This window comes from Triturus cristatus, chromosome 7 (assembly GCF_964204655.1).
Source record: "Triturus cristatus chromosome 7, aTriCri1.1, whole genome shotgun sequence".
NCBI lineage: Eukaryota > Metazoa > Chordata > Amphibia > Caudata > Salamandridae > Triturus > Triturus cristatus.
In genome coordinates, this window is record NC_140590.1 from 1,828,505,324 (window position 1) to 1,828,524,984 (window position 19,661).

The 19,661-nt window shown below is 37.4% G+C and overlaps 1 protein-coding gene across 1 annotated transcript in view; it reads left to right on the forward strand.

Annotated features, from left to right (window-relative positions):
• The window catches only part of LOC146813317 (putative DBH-like monooxygenase protein 2), a 289,399-nt gene extending 270,508 nt beyond the window's left edge, over positions 1-18,891 (forward strand). The window contains exons 10-11 of the mRNA XM_085615381.1: positions 16,767-16,826; positions 18,754-18,891. Coding sequence (XP_085471507.1) covers positions 16,767-16,826; positions 18,754-18,891 — 198 coding nt within the window. The remainder of the gene's footprint in view (positions 1-16,766; positions 16,827-18,753) is intronic.
• The last annotated feature ends 770 nt before the right edge of the window (positions 18,892-19,661 follow it).

Below are 19,661 nucleotides of genomic sequence, written 5' to 3' on the forward strand. Positions count from 1 at the left end.
GGTCTGAAAATGTTGTTTGGACATGTGCTTTTTTAAGAATCTGAAAAGTGGATTTAAAATGTGTCAGACTGTAAAAGTATTTATCACTTGCATAAAAAAAGAGTAGTAAGTGTGGTTTCAAATTGGCAAAGAAATTACGTTTTCAGACTAATATGAAAACTTGACTCTGTGTGCAAATAGGAATTATAGGCAGAGATTTATTGCGTATTGCTCTGGTGATTTTACATTTGCATTAGATGTAAAGGGGGAGCATTTTTTTTATGCAGAAGCAGACTCTTAGCACACACCCAGCTGCTTATCCTGTGGAATCATGCACAGTATTCACAACCGAGTGGGGTTTGAGATTTCACTTAGTAATGCAAATACATTCAGCATCACTAAGGCTGGTTGCCCTTGCTGGAGTGTAGTCAGTCACCCAGGTTACACATGTTGCTGGTCTGAAAAAGCAGTTTGGACATGTGCTTTTTTAAGAATCTGAAAAGTGGATTTAAAATGTGTCAGACTGTAAAAGTATTTATCACTTGCCAAAAAAAAGAGTAGTAAGTGTGGTTTCAAATTGGTAAAGAAATTACGTTTTCAGACTAATATGAAAACATGACTCTGTGTGGAAAGAGGAATTACAGGCAGAGATTTATTGCGTTATGCTCTGGTGATTTAACATTTGCATTAGATGTTAAGGGGGAGCTATTTTTTTGTGCAGAAGCAGACTCTTAGCACACAGCCAGCTGCTTATCCTGTGGAATCATGCCAGTATTCACAACCGAGTGGGGTTTGAGGTTGCAGTCAGTAATGCAAATACATTCAGCATCACTAAGGCTGGTTGCCCTTGCTGGAGTGTACTCAGTCACCCAGGTTACACATGTTGCTGGTCTCAGAAAGCTGTTTGGTATTGCTCTGGTGATTTTACATTTGCATTCGATGGAAAGGGGGTGTTATATTTTTATGCAGAAGCAGACTCTTAGCACAAAACCAGCTGCTTATCCTATGGAATCATGCACAGTATTCACAACCGAGTGGGGTTTGAGGTTGCAGTCAGTAATGCAAATACATTCAGCTTCACTAAGGCTGGTTGCCCTTGCTGGAGCGTACTCAGTCACCCAGGTTACACATGTTGCTGGTCTGAAAATGTTGTTTGGACATGTGCTTTTTTAAAAATCTAAAAAGTGGATTCATAATGTGTCTGACTGTAAAAGTACTTATCATTTGCCAAAAAAAAGAGTAGTAAGTGTGCTTTCAAATTGGCAAAGAAATTTTGTTTTTTGACTAATATGAAAACATGACTCTGTGTGCAAAGAGGAATTACAGGCAGAGATTTATTGCGTATTGCTCTGGTTATTTTACATTTGCTTTAGATGTAAAGGGGGAGCTATTTTTTTGTGCAGAAGCAGACTCTTAGCACACAGCCAGCTGCTTATCCTGTGGAATCATGCACAGTATTCACAACCGAGTGGGGTTTGAGATTGCAGTCAGTAATGCAAATACATTCAGCATCACTAAGGCTGGTTGCCCTTGCTGGAGTGTAGTCAGTTACCCAGGTTACACATGTTGCTGGTCTGAAAAAGCAGTTTGGACATGTGCTTTTTTAAGAATCTGAAAAGTGGATTTAAAATGTGTCAGACTGTAAAAGTACTTATCACTTGCCAAAAAAAAGAGTAGTAAGTGTGGTTTCAAATTGGCAAAGAAATTACGTTTTCAGACTAATATGAAAACATGACTCTGTGTGCAAAGAGGAGTTACAGGCAGAGATTTATTGCGTTATGGTCTGGTAATTTTACAGTTGCATTAGTAGGAAAGGGGGAGCTATTTTTTTATGCAGAAGCAGACTTTTAGCACACACCCAGCTGCTTATCCTGTGGAATTATGCACAGTATTCATAACTGAGTGGGGTTTGAGGTTGCACTTAATAATGCAAATAAAAACAAGTAAAATAATATGGACTATGTTTTCACCATAAATTAAGGTGTAGTGGTATAAATGAGGAATACTTTTAGGGTTTGAGGTTGCAGTCAGTAATGCAAATACATTGAGCATCAGTAAGGCTGGTTGCCCTTGCTGGAGTGTAGTCAGTCACCCAGGTTACACATGTTGCTGGTCTCAGAAATCTGTTTGGTATTGCTCTGGTGATTTTACATTTGAATTAGATGGAAAGGGGGAGCTATATTTTTATGCAGAAGCAGACTCTTAGCATACACCCAGCTGCTTATCCTGTGGAATCATGCACAGTATTCACAACCGAGTGGGGTTTGAGGTTGCACTTAGTAATGCAAATACATTTAGCATCACTAAGGCTGGTTGCCCTTGCTGGAGTGTAGTCAGTCACCCAGGTTACACATGGTGCTGGTCTCAAAAAGCAGTTTGGACATGTGCTTTTATCAGAATCTGAAAAGTGGATTCAAAATATGTCAGACTGTAAAAGTACTTATTACTTGCCAAAAAAGTAGTAGAATGTGTGCTTTCCAATTGGCAAAGAAATTTCGTGTTTTGCCTAATTTCAAAGCATGACTCTGTGTGCACACAGGAATTGTTTTTAGATATTTAATTTGTGAATGTGTTATTGTGATTTTCACTTCTAGGAAAGGGGTACTTAGTATTTTAAGATTTGAAAAGATCATAAAAAATGTAGTAATATATTTAAATATAAAAAAGGAATTTTTTTTTAGTTTTTTTCAGGTATTGCTGAAGATCAGTGAACAAAATTTAAGATGCCTACAAAATCCAGAGTAACGAAAAACCACACAAAAAAACTATATTTGAAGACAACTGGAGGACCTAAGTTAGTTGGAGATGCTCATGTTGGGAAAAAGAGAAAGTCTTCTGGTAAGCAGACAAAAGATTTTTTAAAGAACATCTTCAAAAAAAGGAAAAATGTACAAAATGTCTGTACTGGAAAGAATGTTTTCAATAGAAAAGAACAGGAAAAAATTGAGAATTTAGTTAATGCAAATATACCTTCTGCAATAACAAAGATTAACTTAAACAGAAAAACAGCGTTTAAAGAGATACGTAGAAAAATGTTTCAGAGAAGAGTTATGTCCAATTTGATAAAGGATGTGAAGAAATATAAGAAAAAGGCAAAATATTACAAGAGAAAAAAAGAAATTGAATCCATTGCAGCAAATGCATTAGAATTAAAAAGGAAACTATTCATTTTAATTTTGAATAGGATGCGTACATTAGATAAAATGGTTAATGTACTGAAATCACAAAGCAAAAGGAAAAGAGTAGTGAAAAGAACAAACTTTTGTAAAGTGTTTTTAGGAAAATGGATGCATAGTTCAAGTAGTGAACCTTTTTTTAATGAAGAGAGTTATTTTCAAAGTAATAGTTTGCTGCATGCAGTTGACACCAGAGGTCGTGCTTATGAAGTGAAAAATGGTTGCATAATGGAGAAGGAGATAATGGCTCCAAGAGATGAGGTACAAGTGATGGCGGATGAGGCTATGGGGAGACGTCCTAAAGCCCCAGTGTACACTTGGAATTGTAGTAGTATTTGCACTGTGCGTCAGGAATCTATTGATAAATTTCATGAGTTTCTAAGATAATATAGTAAAAAAAGTGTAAAACAGAAGATTAAGGTGCTTCAAAGTCTAGATCCATGCAGAGTGAGAGAGAATACTGGTTTGCAGGGTCATTCTCTGGCTTGTCTATCTAGAAAAGTGTGTAATAGTGTTTTCCATCATTTTAGGATGCTGGCTGTTCATCATACTGAAATGAGAAAGTTTGTGAGACGGTTGTATTTTGCTAAAAGTCCAGCAATAAAGTTAGATGAATTGAATAGGGCTCTGTTCTGTGGATCGGTATCAGATGTAGTGAAGGTTGTTGATGAAATTCAGTTTTGTTACTTTGGTCCTGAACAAGACAGTGCAGACAAGGACACAGTAAATGAGGAAGAAGTGGAAGAGAATGTAGAACCCTCTGTAAGTAAAACATTTAATGATCACATAACAAAATTTGCAATAATCTCTAATGAAAGACCAAATATAACTTGTATTTGTTGCCGCAGAACTCATTATAGAAAACAAACCAGGAATGTTGATCTCTACAGAAAGAGTGAAAATGAAGATAATTATAAGTGGAAGGATTTTGCCACATATATATTTCTTGAAAATTGTTTTGAATTGGGTGAAGATCAGCGTATTTGTAAATACTGTTACAACAAGTTAGAGGAAAATAGAATGCCAACCAGAACTGTACATAATAATTTAGAATTGGATGCTATTCCTGCCGAACTTTCTGAATTAAATACATATGAGTCTATACTTATTCAATGTGTTCATCCGTTCCAGACCATAGTACGTATGGAGCCCAAAACTGGTAAATTACCTCCTTCAGATTTACTGAGAGGTTTAAAAGGTAGAGTGGTGTATTTGCCCTTGGATTTGAAAAAAAATATGGAAACTATTGATGCAGATAATTTGGAAACTGAACCATTAGTTATTCTGGTTAATGGTGTACCTACAAAGAATAAGAAGATTTGGCAGGAGCTGGTAGATGTACGGAAAGTACAAAGAGCAAATTTGTATTTGAAAAGGAATAACAAATGGTATGAATCAATTTATATAGAAGAAGAAGAAGAAGAAGATTTACTAGAAGACACAGAAACACCAACTGGACAAATTGAAAAAGTGGACAAGTCAAAGGAAGAAGAAATGTATGAACATTTTAGCATACATCCTCTACATTCAAATGAAGTTTTGGGAGACAATATTGATCTGTTTCAGATGAAGAAAGCAAAAGGAACTCCCGTGAGTGTATGGGAGGAGAGCTTGGAAGCTCGATGTTTTCCCCAGCTGTTTCCTAAAGGAAAAGGAGGACGATACGATGAACGTCCAGAACAGATTCCAGCTTCTGAGTATCGGACTACAAGTCTATATGCAGAAGATCCCAGATTTCGACAAAGTATTCCTTATTTGTTCCATCTTTTAATTGAAAGCGACTTGTCTGCACTATCTTATGCAGTAAATCACATTTTAAAAAGTGGAGTACATTTACAAAATGTGTTTGCTAAGGATTTTATGGAGAAAGTGCAGCACCGAGATGATCATTTGGAAACACAACTGATCAATCTGATGGCTTGTCAGCGTGGGACAAATGAATATTGGTACCGACGCCATGGTGAATTAAAATGCATGTTACGGAATTTAGGAACACCAACATGGTTCCTTACCCTAAGCTGTGCTGAGTACGCTTGGGATGATTTACTGGATTTTCTACGAGAGGCAAATTCAAACATTAAAAACATTGAATACAAGACAGCAGGAGAACTGTGCTCATTGGATCCGGTTAATGTTTGCAGATATTTCAATCATAGATTTGAGGCTATGATGTCCTTCATCTGCAATAAAAAAAATCCACCCCTTGGAGAAGTAGTGGATTTCTTTTGGAGAAAAGAGTACCAGGCAAGAGGTGCTCCTCATATTTATATGCTGTTGTGGATCAAGGATGCCCCAAAGTTTGGAACAGATACTGATGAAGCAGTGTTATCTTACATTGAAGAATATGCAACATGTGCTATACCAAAAAGCACAGAAGAGAAAAAGTTAAAGGAGCAAGTTTTACGTTTCCAAAGTCATCGGTGTGGAAAATACTGTCGACGGAAATACAAGAGCAAAGATAAATACAACACTAAATGTCGATTTGGATTTCCTAGACCTGTTCTTTCAAATGGAAGAGTAAACAGTTTTATGTCATCTGTGAGACATACTATCACAAGAAAATCACCTAAGAATACCTACAACCTTAAAAGAAAAGAAGAATCAAAAAATATAAATGACTACAACCCAGTCATTTTATCCATGTGGAATGCTAACATGGATATACAGAATGTAGCTGACAATTCCATTGCTGTTGCTCGATATGTAACGTCTTACATTACTAAATCTGAAAAAACTGAATTAAAAGAAATGTGGGAAGAGATTTCTCACGAGAAGACTGTCAGTAAGAAGCTGTACAGTTTCAGTTTAAAGATGTTATCGCATCGAGAAATTGGATCCTACGAATGTTCAGATAGGTTATCTTCTGCAAGTCTCTACTCGAAATCAAGAAGAATAATTTGGGCAAGTTTAGGCCTTGCAGCAATGAGAAATCGAGTACTGAAATCTGTTGGAGAAATTGAATATTTGGCCGAGAATGACCCAGAAAGTACAGATATTTTGAAATCAAACATGTTGAACACATATTATCCAAAAAGAAGTCATCATCTGGAGAACATGTGTCTCTATGAAGTGCTGCAGAACTACATTTATTCACGGAAAGCCGCAGAAGACATCAACAATGGAAAATATAAAGTCATTGGTGAGGAAGGATGTTTGGTGAAGCAAACAAAAGGAAGTTTGATAAATCACAGGAAGCTGAGTTGCGACACTACTGACAAAAAGGAATTTTACTACTTGGCTCTTTTACAGCTGTTTAAACCATGGCGTACAGAGGATGAACTACTGGGAGAATTTCAAAGCTATGAAGAATCTTTTAATGCTTGCAAAGACAGCATACAATGCAGTACATTCTCAACTTATCTGCAAATGTTAAATGAAGAAATTGAACAGGAAACTACAATTGCAGCTGAAGTAGCTAGAGACAGTTCTCAAGACAGCCAAAGTTCAGGAACACTCAGTCAAGATCCCCTAGGACAACCAATCGTTGAAAATGAAGCATCAATAGCCATGAATGAAGTGGAAACGGCTATGAATCAAGCTCAAGAAGAATTTATAGACTTACAAAATTTGGAAAGACAACTGAATGAAGAGCAGCAACAAATTTATGAAGAGATCAGAAGCAAAATTGATCACGGATTTCTACATGAAAAAAAAGAGTGCTCATGCACATCATTTCATCCAATCAGGATGTATGTAAGCGGACAAGCTGGAACTGGAAAAAGTTTCTTAATAAAAGTCATCAGAAGCTACCTACAGCAAAAAACGGATTCTACTTTGTCTTGTGTGGTTACTGCTCCAACTGGGTTAGCAGCATATAACATAAAAGGAATCACCTTACATCGTTTGCTAATGTTACCAGTGGAGCATGAGAACAAAATACAATACAACAAGCTAACTGGAGAAGCATGCTTGGAAGTTTCAAGAGTATTGAAGAAGATGCAAGTTCTCATTATTGATGAGGTGAGCATGGTATCAAACTTAATGCTTGCCTTTGTGCATTTAAGAATGCAGCAAATTCTAAGGACAGACTATGACGTGTTATTTGGTGGAAAACATGTCATAGTTTTTGGGGATCTTCTACAACTTACTCCAGTTAAAGGACAACCAGTGTTTAATACTGTGACACCTGAAGACACAAAGAAGTCATTGGGAAGCATCGGTATTGCAAATATTTGGTCCTTCTTTGAGTACAAGGAACTTACTACTAATATGAGGCAAGCAAACGATGAAGAATATGGAAGTATTCTGAAAGATATCAGAATTGGACTACTCACAGAAGTTGGCAAAAAAGCATTACAGAGTCAGCTGCTACATAATTTATTTCCAAAGGAAGAAATAGTTGCAGAGAAGATATACAAGAACATTGCAGAAAAGAAAAGTGTCATCTGCTTAATGCCAACTCTACGTGAATGCTCAATATTCAATGAGGAGCTTTTAAAATTGGAAAAGGAAGATATTAGGAAATTGGAAGCAGTGGACAAAATTGAGGATGGAAGAATTACTATCACATTAACAGGCACACTGAAAAATAAATTGGATTCACTAGAGAAGAACATTTCCAAAACAGCTGGATTAGAAAAAAATCTATATGTTTGCATGAACTGTAGAGTATTTTTAAGGAGAAATTTGGATGTTGAAAAAGGATTAGTTAATGGAGCTATGGGAAGAGTTGTGGGTTTTATTAATTATCAGAAAAAAGACGGAATTGAATGTTTAAAAATAAAATTTGATCAGATAGAAGTTAAAGACATTTGTCGTTGTTCAGTTCGTTTCATGCTTGTGAAAGACCTTATATGTACGTAGGAAGCAGTTTCCGTTTTCTCTAGCATATGCTGTAACTATTCACAAGTCTCAAGGATTGACTGTAGATTGTGCTTTTGTGAACATTGGTTCAACTGTGTTCAAAGAAGGTATGGCTTATGTAGCTTTGTCACGAGTGAAAACATTATCTGGTTTATTCATGATAGACTTTGATGACTCAAAGTTAGTGCTGATACAAATTGTGTAAAGGAGTATAATAGATTAAGAAGAACCTATGCTCCTCATTTAGGTCAGTATCCTGTGTTGGAGAAACGTGTAGTTTCTCGTAAAAGGAGAAATGAGAATATCTGTAATGAAGATGTAGAGAGGAGGAAAAAAAAGAGGAGTGATGTAATTGCAAGCAAAAAGAAAAAGGAAAATGTTCAAGAGGTTGTAGGTTGTCATTTTGAAAATAGCTCTGGTGTCAACTGCTACGCTAATGTAGTGCTGAATGTTGCATTTTATCTGTAAAGTGTGCAAGAGCAGATAATAGTAAATCAGAGAAAAAGATTCTGTTCTGAGTTGAGTCTCCTTTTTCAAAAGCTGAGTAATGATAAAACTCAAATAGAAAGTGCTACTGAAATTAGAAAACTTTTAGATGTATGTTCAGGACGAACACAGTTTTCTCAAAATGTACAGCAAGACGCACAGGAATTCTTGATGTTTTTTCTTCAGGTACTGGAAGAAGAAGGGGTTCCCATTGAAAATATGTTTGGTGTCTCTTATAAATGGGAACATAGCTGTGAAAACTGTTACAATATATGTGGCTCTAATGTTGATTCTGTAAGGTTTATTTATTTAACATTGCCAGAAAGTAAAACAGTCACTTTTGCTAAATTAGTTAAAGATGCTAATCATAGCATGGAATGCGGTGAGTGTCAATCTGAAATGTTTTCAACGTTAATTTTAAAGGAATACGGACAGTATGTAATTTTAATGATGCAACGATGTAAAGCTGATGGTTCAAAATTGGATACTTTAATAAAGAAGTTTACAGGACAGCAATTATCAATTTCAGGAAAAACTTTTGTAACAGTTGCAATAATTTTCCATGAAGGACCTACTGTTACTTCTGGACATTACACAGTTTATCTTAAATGTGAAAAAGGCTGGACACTGTGTAATGATTCAAAATTGATTTTCAAGCAACGTTTGCCTTTTGATTTAGCAAATTCCTATCTAATCTTCCTGAAACCAAAATTTTAGAGAGACTTGGCAAGATCTGTACAAAACAATTTTACCATTTTTTTGGATTAGCATTGGAATTTTCAAAAAAAAAGATTTTTCAAATTATCATTTGGCCTAGGGGAAAGGTAACCAATTGTAATGTGGACTTTTTTAATTTTTAATGAAACTTTCGAAAACCATAAATTTAGAGAAAATCGGTAACATCATCACAATTTAAATTTTGGAATGTTATTGGATTACCATTGGAAATTTATTCAAAACATTTTTTTTAAAATTACTATTTGGCCATGAGGAAAGGTAAACAATTGTATGGTGGACTTATTTAATTATTAATTAATCTTTCGGAAACCAAAATGTTACAGAGAATCGGTGAGATCTGTACAATTTAAATTTTGGAATTTTATTGGAATAACATTGGAAATTTAATCAAAAAAGAATTTTAAAATTACTATTTGGCCTAAAGGAAATGGAACCAGATGTATTGTGGAGTTATTTGAGATATATTTGTGTGATTATACTTCTGAAACAAAAATGTCAGACGGTATTTTAAAGAAATAAGTATTGATATTAGATGATATTTTTTTAGAATATTATGGATTTCTATAATGTTATGTTTAAGTGAGAAGAGATTCTGGGCTTTTTTAAAACAATCTTTGAGATTGTTATTTTTTTTTGCCCGCTGTTAAATGATGAATGCAATTGCTTTCACAATTTATAGTGAAATGCAATATATTCTGAAAACAGCAAAAAAAAGGCAAAACATTTTTTATGGAAAATATGTAAATATGTGTACTGTATTATAAAATGTTTTATTAAATATTAATACTTTTTTCTTTTTTTTCAGATTGAGATAGAAAATTTTCGAAAACTTGAAACATTTTTAAAACAATAAAAATTTAATTTTAATTTATAAATAATTTTTTGAGTGGGTATGGCAAGTCAAAAATGTCATGGTCCCTTTTTTCCACTTCTCCACAATCACATTTTCAGTTTATCATTGTAGTCTCTCAAGGACCTTGTAATGTGCTAATTGATTTTTAGTGTTTTTAAAAAAAAAAAAAAAAATTACGCGTACCGTACGCGTACGGTAAAAAAAAAATAAAAAAAAGTTTTAAAAAATATATAAAAAAAAGTTAAAAGGTAAGGTTGGCTCTTAAAAGAGCCGTTGTGTTCATGCAGGGACAGAGGAAAGAAAGAATGGGAATATTAGTCGGTACGACAAATGTGCTGATCTATTAAATTGTTCACTAGGGCAACACTGGTCTCCCTATGACAAATTAGATCATGACAAGTGGCGCACCGAATTAAAACCCTCGCAAACGATGGTTGGTTTCCAGAGGACGAGAAAAAGGAGATGCTCCCCCCACAGATGAAGGGCTCAGCTGACCTACCGAAGATGGACTCGGCCCTGCAGATGATGGACCAGGCTGAGCTGCTGTGGATGTGCTTGGTTGACTTACTGAAGGGTTACCTTCAGTATGTCGAGCATGTGTCCTACCGTGTACATCTTGAAGGTGTCTCAACATGGTGTGATTCCCGAAGGAATACTTATTGTTGGGATTCCCTCTTGAAAGTACACGGCCACAAAGCTTACAAGTCACTAAGGGTGCATTTACCTTTTTCTTGTCCTCTGGAAAAGAAAAATACTCCCATATGAAAGAGCTCTTTTGTTTCCTCCTTCTCTGCCTCAAGGTAGTGCTGCTAGCCTCACTCTCAGAAGAGTTCTGCTGTTCTGCCATCGTATCACAAAGACAACTCAGCTCCTTCTCCTAAGGGATCACAAGCAGAAATGAGGGGAATGGGTGTGGTGTAGGAGAGTTCTAGAACTGAAAGTAGTTTCAACCAATCAAAAGTTGTGTTTCTTGATCACATGACCCACCGAGCGCGTACGTTACGCTTACGGAGCGCTTACGGCAAAAGTACGCATGCGCGTAAAAAAGACACGCGCACGCGCGCATGCGCAAAACAGGCACGCCCCTTCACTTCCGCGTAACATGCGCGTGCAGCGTACGCGTTATGCGCTGCACGCGCGTGACGTACGTCTACGCAAATTGCGTAAATGAACGCAAACAGCGTAGAAATCTAACGTTATAAAAGCAAGACGTGCGCTTACCGTACGCGCACGTTAAAAACATAATAAAAAAAAAATAAAAGGGGAAAAAAAACCCACTATGTTATATTAATAAATCTTACCTGTTTAGTTTAAAAAAATGGAAAAAATAAAAAATATATTGTAGAATTTTTAAAATTTAACCATAGTCTTTAAAAAAGGATAGAAAATTAAAATAAAAATATGTTAAAAAAATTGAAAAAAAAAAAAAAAGAATTAGCATTTAAAAAACCTTGCAAATTCACTGAAAAAACCATGGGTTTCACACACGTTATAGTTAGGAATTAGCATTTAAAAAACCTTAGAAATTCAATGAAAAAACCAAAGGTTTCACACATGTTATAGTTAGGTGGACATTTCACTCGTAAAAAACCAATGAAATTCCCCCGTTATAGTTAGTTCAGCTAACTATAACTCGCGCGCCCGCAATGCACTACTGATGACGTCACATATTACATCACTCATGACATGGTCACTGACATCACTCATGACATCACTGATGACATCTCAAATGACATCACTGATGACATCACTGATGACATCATCCAGTGAATGTTTGTTTTTCTGAAAATTAAAAAAGTTTAATATATATATATCTCAAGGTCAATGGAAGAATAAATGGGTGTATAAGTGTCTAAATGGATGCTTTGTTTTTGAAAAATGTATTGTGTAACTGACTGATTAAGTGTATCATAGTGAATACATGGCTTACTGAGTAATGTTTAAATATGAAAATATCTGTATCAGTCTCTCACTTTGTGTATAAGTGGCTGCATGGGTTGGTGATTAGCTTCATGGGTGTCTATATAGGTTATTAGTTGTTTTTTTGAGTATCAGTCTGAGTGTCTGTATGGTTCGGTGGGGGGTATTACGTAGTGCATAGGTGCATGAATGAGTGATTCACTCTTTGTATGTGTTGAAGACAGCATGTGTGCAGGACTGTATGGGTGGATGAGTGTGTGTATGGGTGTGTTAGTGAGTGAATGACTGTCTCAATAGTGTCTTTATGAGTAACTACATATCTATTAAACTAGTATATGTGACTATTGGTGTATATAAGTGAGTATATGTGAGAGTGAGAGATTGAAAGAGTTCCTGTATGAATAAGTATGTGTTTCTATAAGTGATTGTTTTAAAGACTAAGTATGTGTAAGTTTCTGTAGACGTAAGTGTGGTGGTGTGTGTATAACTGTATATGCAAGTAAATGTATGTTTGATTCTTTATTAGCATCAGTGACAATGTGTGTGAGTAACTCTATGGATGAGTGGCATTGTGTAACAGGATGTATAGGTGTATGAGTACATATGATGAGTGAGTACATGTATGAGTGACTGTATAGGACTGTTGGTGAATGAGTGGATGTGTATGTGGATCTTAGAATTACTGAAGAGGTTGTTGTAACTGGTATTGGTATGTCCATTGTTTTGAAATTTTTAGTCTCTATTTTTGAATGTGTGTATCAAAGGTTATATTAGGGGAAGAGGAGGTCTGCCACTCTGTCACAAGGATGATGTCATCAGTGATGTCATCAGTGATGTCATTTGAGATGTCATCAGTGATGTCATGAGTGATGTCAGTGACCATGTCATGAGTGATGTAATATGTGACGTCATCAGTAGTGCATTGCGGGCGCGCGAGTTATAGTTAGCTGAACTAACTATAACGGGGAATTTCATTGTTTTTTTACGAGTGAAATGTCCAGCTAACTATAACATGTGTGAAACCTTTGGTTTTTTCATTGAATATATATATATATATATTATCTACTGGCGGTCGCCAGTAGATAGTTATAGTTAGGACCGTGTTTCCATAGGAAATCCGCAACATTCTATTTGGAATAACGTTGGCGCCGATTGACGAATCCTCGTGAAATTTTCAAAATAGGTGGGGCACTCTGCTCCGCTCGTACCCTGAAAGTCTCGGGGGGATTCGTCAAGCGGGGGCTGAGAAAAAAGGGGGGCCCCAAAACGCTTTTTTCCCATGCAATTTTCCATAGGGACCTTTAGTCCAAGCTACAGCCCAAATGGCTGAACAGAAATACTTGAAATTTGGCAAAGAGGTAGTCCTCAGGTCAGGGATGTGCATTTTGCAGGTCTGGTGTAAATCTGTTCAGTATTTCCTGAGAAAATAGCATTTAAAAGCATATACATATCTATATCTGATTGGTTGTTACATGTCAGTCAACGTTCGAATCGGTCGAAATCAGGAAGTGTGGCCGCCATTTTGTTTGTTTTCAGTGCGAGAGTGGAAAAGGAAGGTGGCGAACGTGAAAAGGGGGCAGGGTTGACAGTTCCTGACCCCCTAGCCTTGGTCAGGGGGTCACAGGAGGACCCCAAACGGCCCAAAAAAAGTGGGCGAGCGGTGGGCGACACGCACCGCGTGCCCACCGTGCGCGCACGGTGCGCGCCCGGAAAAAAACCTTAAAAAAAAAAATTATAAATTCAATATTAGCATTTAAAAAACCGTACAAATTCACTGAAAAAACCATAGGTTTCACACACGTTATAGTTAGGAATTAGCATTTAAAAAACCTTGCAAATTCACTTAAAAAACCATAGGTTTCACACATGTTATAGTTAGCTGGGCATTTCCCTCGTAAAAAACCAATGAAATTCCCCCGTTATAGTTAGTGCAGGCAACTATAACTCACGCGACCGCAATCCGCTGCTGATGACGTCAGATATTCCATCACTGATGACATCTGTGTCTTTCTGAAAAAAAAAAAAATGTAATATATGTATAGCTAAAGATGAATGGAAGAAGACATGGGTAAATAAGTGTCTAAATACAGTGATGTAATATCTGACGTCATCAGCAGCGGATTGCGGTCGCGTGAGTTATAGTTGCCTGCACTAACTATAACGGGGAAATTTAATTGGTTTTTTACGAGGGAAATGCCCAGCTAACTATAACATGTGTTAAACCTATGGTTTTTTAAGTGAATTTGCAAGGTTTTTTAAATGCTAATTCCTAACTATAACGTGTGTGAAACCTATGGTTTTTTCAGTGATATATATATATATATATATATATATGTGTGTATATATATATACACACACTTATATATTCATTGTATTTTTTTACTGCAAAAAGATAGGTTTCAGGGGCGTTATAGTTAGGAATTAGCATTTAAAAAACCTTAGAAATTCACTGAAAAAAACATAGGTTCCAGGGAAGTGAATGTACTCCATTGCAACAATGACAAAGTACCCTCTCTACCAAACCAAAGATCCGTCATCTTCATTTAGATTTGGGCAGACTTTTAGTACATCAATGACAGAGACTACTCTGACTATGTCACCAACATACATCTGCATTAGTCCAAAAGAGTAATGGCTGTCCAAGGTTTTTTCATTTGTCCACCTGCACTAATTAGAGTGGGTGGACAAACAGCAAGTTTTCACTTACCGTTACTGCCAGGTTAAACCTGGTGAAAAGGGGCAGTGAAAACTCCCAAAGCTAGGGGGTATTGCTCATTTTTTGCAATAGGATTTTCTTTTTGAAAATAAAATAAAGGTTGAAAGTTTGACCTACGGCTCCATCATGTTCATGGCAGTTCCTGTAAATGGAAGAGATCTCTGATGGGTCTGCTAAACTCTAAATCAGGCCCAAATTTTCAGAGTTGGCCAAGTTTTTACTTGGGATGGGCTAATGATCTGCCACCCAAGCATTTGAATCTAGTTCTGTGAATAACAAGTAGGGTGCCACCAACAACAGGCACTGGACAGTTCGATAACGAGGTAACCCTAAGGAAAGTCTTCCTGAGCTTCCTGTACTCTGCACAGGGATATGAACTGTGATCTCTCCTTATCTCTCAGCTACTAGACTCATTCACTGAAGGTGTTAAATGGTTTTGGCACTTAAATTAGAAGGCACATGTGATTTTTTGGTTTACATGCTAACGAGAGAGGGGAGAGTCTTGGCCACGAGCAGTGTAGATGGCTTTGCAGTATCTCGAACATTATGTTACCAGAGACATTTTCATGGTGTTTTTGTAATCGCTCAAGTTAGAGGAAAATTCCTACTCTCTTCATGGTTATAATAGAGGAATACAGATTTGCTGATTGTGCTCATTTCCTCAGCTTCCCAGAGCTATGGTCCACCATAAGAATGTTTGGTGTGTACAAAAAGCCAGTAAGAAGTGTTTTGTGTCACTAGGTCAAAGCAGCATTCTAATTTGTAGAGTACCAAGAACCATCATAAATTTCATTTTGCTGCCTTAAATGCCACCATAATTCAGGGGACCCTAAGATTCAAGATGTCTATTTATCTCGCTACTTTGCTGTATCAAGGAGATACAGCCAATTGATTCCCAACTCCTGAGATGTGCATGGGAGCAAGTTATTTCTGGTTTTGTTCACGAATGCACCCAGAGGGGATTGCCTAATAGAGTCCCATGTAAATTCAGTCTAGATGTTTGGGGGCAGATACGAGTCCCTTTGTTCACATAATGCCTGTTAAAATTAGAATGAACACCTATTGTAAATGCTTTATATTTGATGTTACACCTGTCAGAATAGAAACCATTGACTGTTTGTGAGTACTTAACTTTGTGTGAGAATTGTGTTTTTTCAAGATGGAGGATCAGTGCGTCATACTAAGAATGACTTTTTCTGCAGATGTATTTGGAGGTAAGCCACAGAGTTTCTTGCTGGGATAGCTCTGTGGAAAATATACCTGGACCTCTGAATGCAGGCAGAGGACTTTGAATGGCAATTAGGGGAGGATACCTTCTCAGACCTCTCTCTGAGGAGGCTGAACCTTAGAACTGTAATCTTAGACTGGACATTGATTGGCAGTCGGTATCTCCCTCTACTCCATGAGTGTGTGGACCTCTACTCCATGAGCATGTGGATATCATTTTCAGCTGCCCAGAAGTTTACATATCATCAATGTTGACCGTGCTGCTGTGTGTCTCAAACAAACAAGCCTAAAAAACATTATGGCTCAGAATAATAAAGACCCTTTTACTGTGTGGTGAACCCACATTGCTATGATCAAGTCTGAAGAACATGATGAAGCTTAGCTCCCCTGTTCTGTTCCTACCATCCCAGCCAGTCAAATTAGACTAAAGAAATTACCCTGTGGCTTGACGCCCACTCCCCATTTCACCATGAGACCAAAACTGAGCTGATGAAAAATCAACCACAATGAAAACTGATAGTCACAACCATCTGCTGAGTCCCTCAGTCTACTCTCTAGGGACTGGGCTGGTGTAACTTCCCAGGAATCTGCTACTGGTGTCTAGAAAACTGATGGGCTATATTCTCTGTAACGTATATGTAAATTTGTAATTTTGTTTCCTGTTTTACTCTTGCAGTTATTCCAGACGTTGTTTGCAATAGGCTACTGTATTTGAAGTGTGAATCATAGCAAAGTAAATTTTGTTGCTGAGAAAAGGAGTGCTGCTTTCTTGTAAAGTAAAGGAAACATTCCTTAGTGTTCTGGGGATAAGGGTTACTAATCAGCTAAATTAGGGATATTTAATAATTTGTCTTTTGTTTTCTTGCAGGGTGATATCATTGTTGTAGAGTGTACACAAAACACAATGGATCGGGACACAGTTACATTTGTATGTACATTGTACTTTTCACCTTTCAAGTTCAATTTTGTTTTTACAAATAGTGACTACATAGCGCTCACACTCATTTAACAGTCAGCACTCATTATCTCAATCACAGTAGTATACATATTGGGTGAAACATAGACTCTTAACTGCCCTCCACTGCCTCATTGATTTCATTTCCTATACTGCATACAAATTGTCTGTTTGCTTTCTGTACATAGGAATCTATCAGACCCCGCAGTGACATCAATCTAATCAAGCAAAGTCTTAAAAATGTTGATTCACACTACACCAAGCTTTCTGAAAATGGTCCATTACTTAAAGGGTTGGTCTAGACTAACATAGCTGAGAGATATTTTCAGGATATTTCCAAAAATGGGACCGTCATCCATGCAGGAACCATTATCCGATCTTTGAAAAACACATCTATTGATCAAGACATTTGATAGAAATCATGCCTATTGACACATGTGTATGCAATAGATAAGTCTGAGTATGAAGTTGATGTTACTTCTAACATTATATTGGGCTAATTAAAGTAAGACACCCCAAAGTTGAGAATTGAGGCATGCTAGAATCTTCGGCCTTCTCAAGTTTGCTCCTCAAATTTAGCTCAAATTTATTCCAGCAGCTGCATTGGAAGAGTGAGAGACATGTTCACCCCTTCTGTGATGTTGAGTTATGACATGCAGGATGAGTCATGACTCTTTCATTTGGACCCAACTCCAGGTGCCAAGACTCCCATTTTACTGGGCGCTGTCTTAATTTCCATGTCCTCAGAGCACCATGTATTGAACACTCTAAAAGGCATGAGGTTTGCCCCTTTCACAGGCAACCTCAGTGGTTCCCAGTTACATTGGAGCTCCCAGGGTCAGATTTATTGATATTATCCATAAAGTCAAAGGAGAGGAAAATATGAGCCTACTGATCCAAAATTATGGTGAAAGGAGATGCTCTGATTATGCATTACTTTTAATGACTGTAATAAAGCCTGCTCACACAGAGCCATCTGAAGCAGAGCTCCTATGAAAAAGGAAAAACTGCACACTAGGTCCCTCATTTAAGGAAATTTGACATAGGGCAGTGCAGCACCACCTTGCTGTGCTGCCCTATGCCAAAGTGAAAGGGCTGGAATGCACTGTATTTATGCTGTACGGTGCATTTATGTGCTTTCCCCCTACACTAGCATCATTTTGGAAGCATAGCACCAATGCAGGCACCCTCTCACCAAGGGGAACCTTGAGCTATTTTCCTCTTTCTATGTGTGATGCATATTGCACCATTCATAGAAGGAGGAAAGAACAAGGAGAAATAAAGATATTTCTCTTCATTATGACTCATGTCAGGAGGCATCAGGATTTGGCACTTCTCCAGGTTTACATGAGCTTGTGAATCTGGTGCAGTGTCAAAATCCATGGGTGTTGCATGGGAAACCCACTGCACCTATCATGTAACGCCTCCTTAGCGCAATGTGAGAAAACACAGCAATTTACGCTGTCTTGGTTTACTCTATATCTATGAGGCCATCCAAAGCAATGCATTGTGGCTTTGCGCGGTCTTCTAAATATGATATTGTAATCTGTGCTGCTGGAGAGGCACAAACCATAATGCTCAGCGATGCAGGGGGCTCATAGATATGCCCCTTGGAGAGCACTTTTACGGACTTTCTAGCAGTTTGAGAGTTCATATGATAGTACTGTGTGCCTGTTAATGAAGGGCAAGCCAACCATTACTAAATGAAGTAACCATTATTCTGGTTTCTGCATTTTATGTGGAGGTGTGTCAACATGATTTCACTCCACTTTGGGGCTTATTTTCAACACATGTAAAAATACAAAGATTAAATGAAAAACTTGAAAATGCAAATGTAACCCTATTGTCTTTTTGTATTCTCTCGCATCATTCATTTGATAAACTTCTTTTTTTTCCCTAGGGTGGTCCCAGCACACTCAACGAGATGTGTCTGTCTTTCTTGTTCTACTATCCAAGAACAAACATTTCAAAATGTTGGGGACATACAGATGTGATAAACGTAGTCAATGAGCTTGGCTTAGAACCAACAACGGAGTAAGTAACAAAGAAAACTATTATTTATCAGTTGAGATCGCACCTCGCAAACTGATTCAGCAAGTCTATGTCTTGAGACCAGTGCTGTTTTTTATCTCATATACATACATTGGTGATACATACATAGATATATATAGATGTCATCAGTGATGTCACTGAACATGTCATGTGTGAGGTCATAAGCAGTGGATTGTAAGGGCACAAGTTATAGTTAGTCAAGCTAACTTTAACTGCTGAATTCCACTGGTTTTGTGCAAGTGAAACCTGAGCCTAACTATAACGTCTCGGTAACCTTTGTTTTTTTCAGGGAATTTCTATGTTTTTTAAAATGCTAATTCCTAACTATAATGTCCCTGTAAACTTTGTTTTTTACAGTAAATTTCTATGTTTTTTTCAAGTAGCATTCACGTTTGCAGAGTGGTGGAGAAAGGGGGCTGGTCCTCCGACAGGCTCTCAGGAATCCCACTTTGTAGGACTTACAGGAGGTACCAGGAGGGCTTCTTTGCCCCCAAGGTCATTCAAGAGTAAAGTGGACTTCATCCCCACCCAACAGTGTACTACAAGCTGCGTTTGGTGGAGAAAAGGGGCATGGCCCCCAAAGACCTTTTAGGAATCCCTCTGTGTGGCACTTACTGAAGATGACTGAAGGAGTATTTGAACCCCATGGACATCCTTGAGGGCCAACTACCCCTCTTGCTACCTCCAGTCCCACACAGCAGGATTGCTGAGACCTCGTAGGAGGCCCTGCTCCATTTCTCCACTACTCTGCAAATG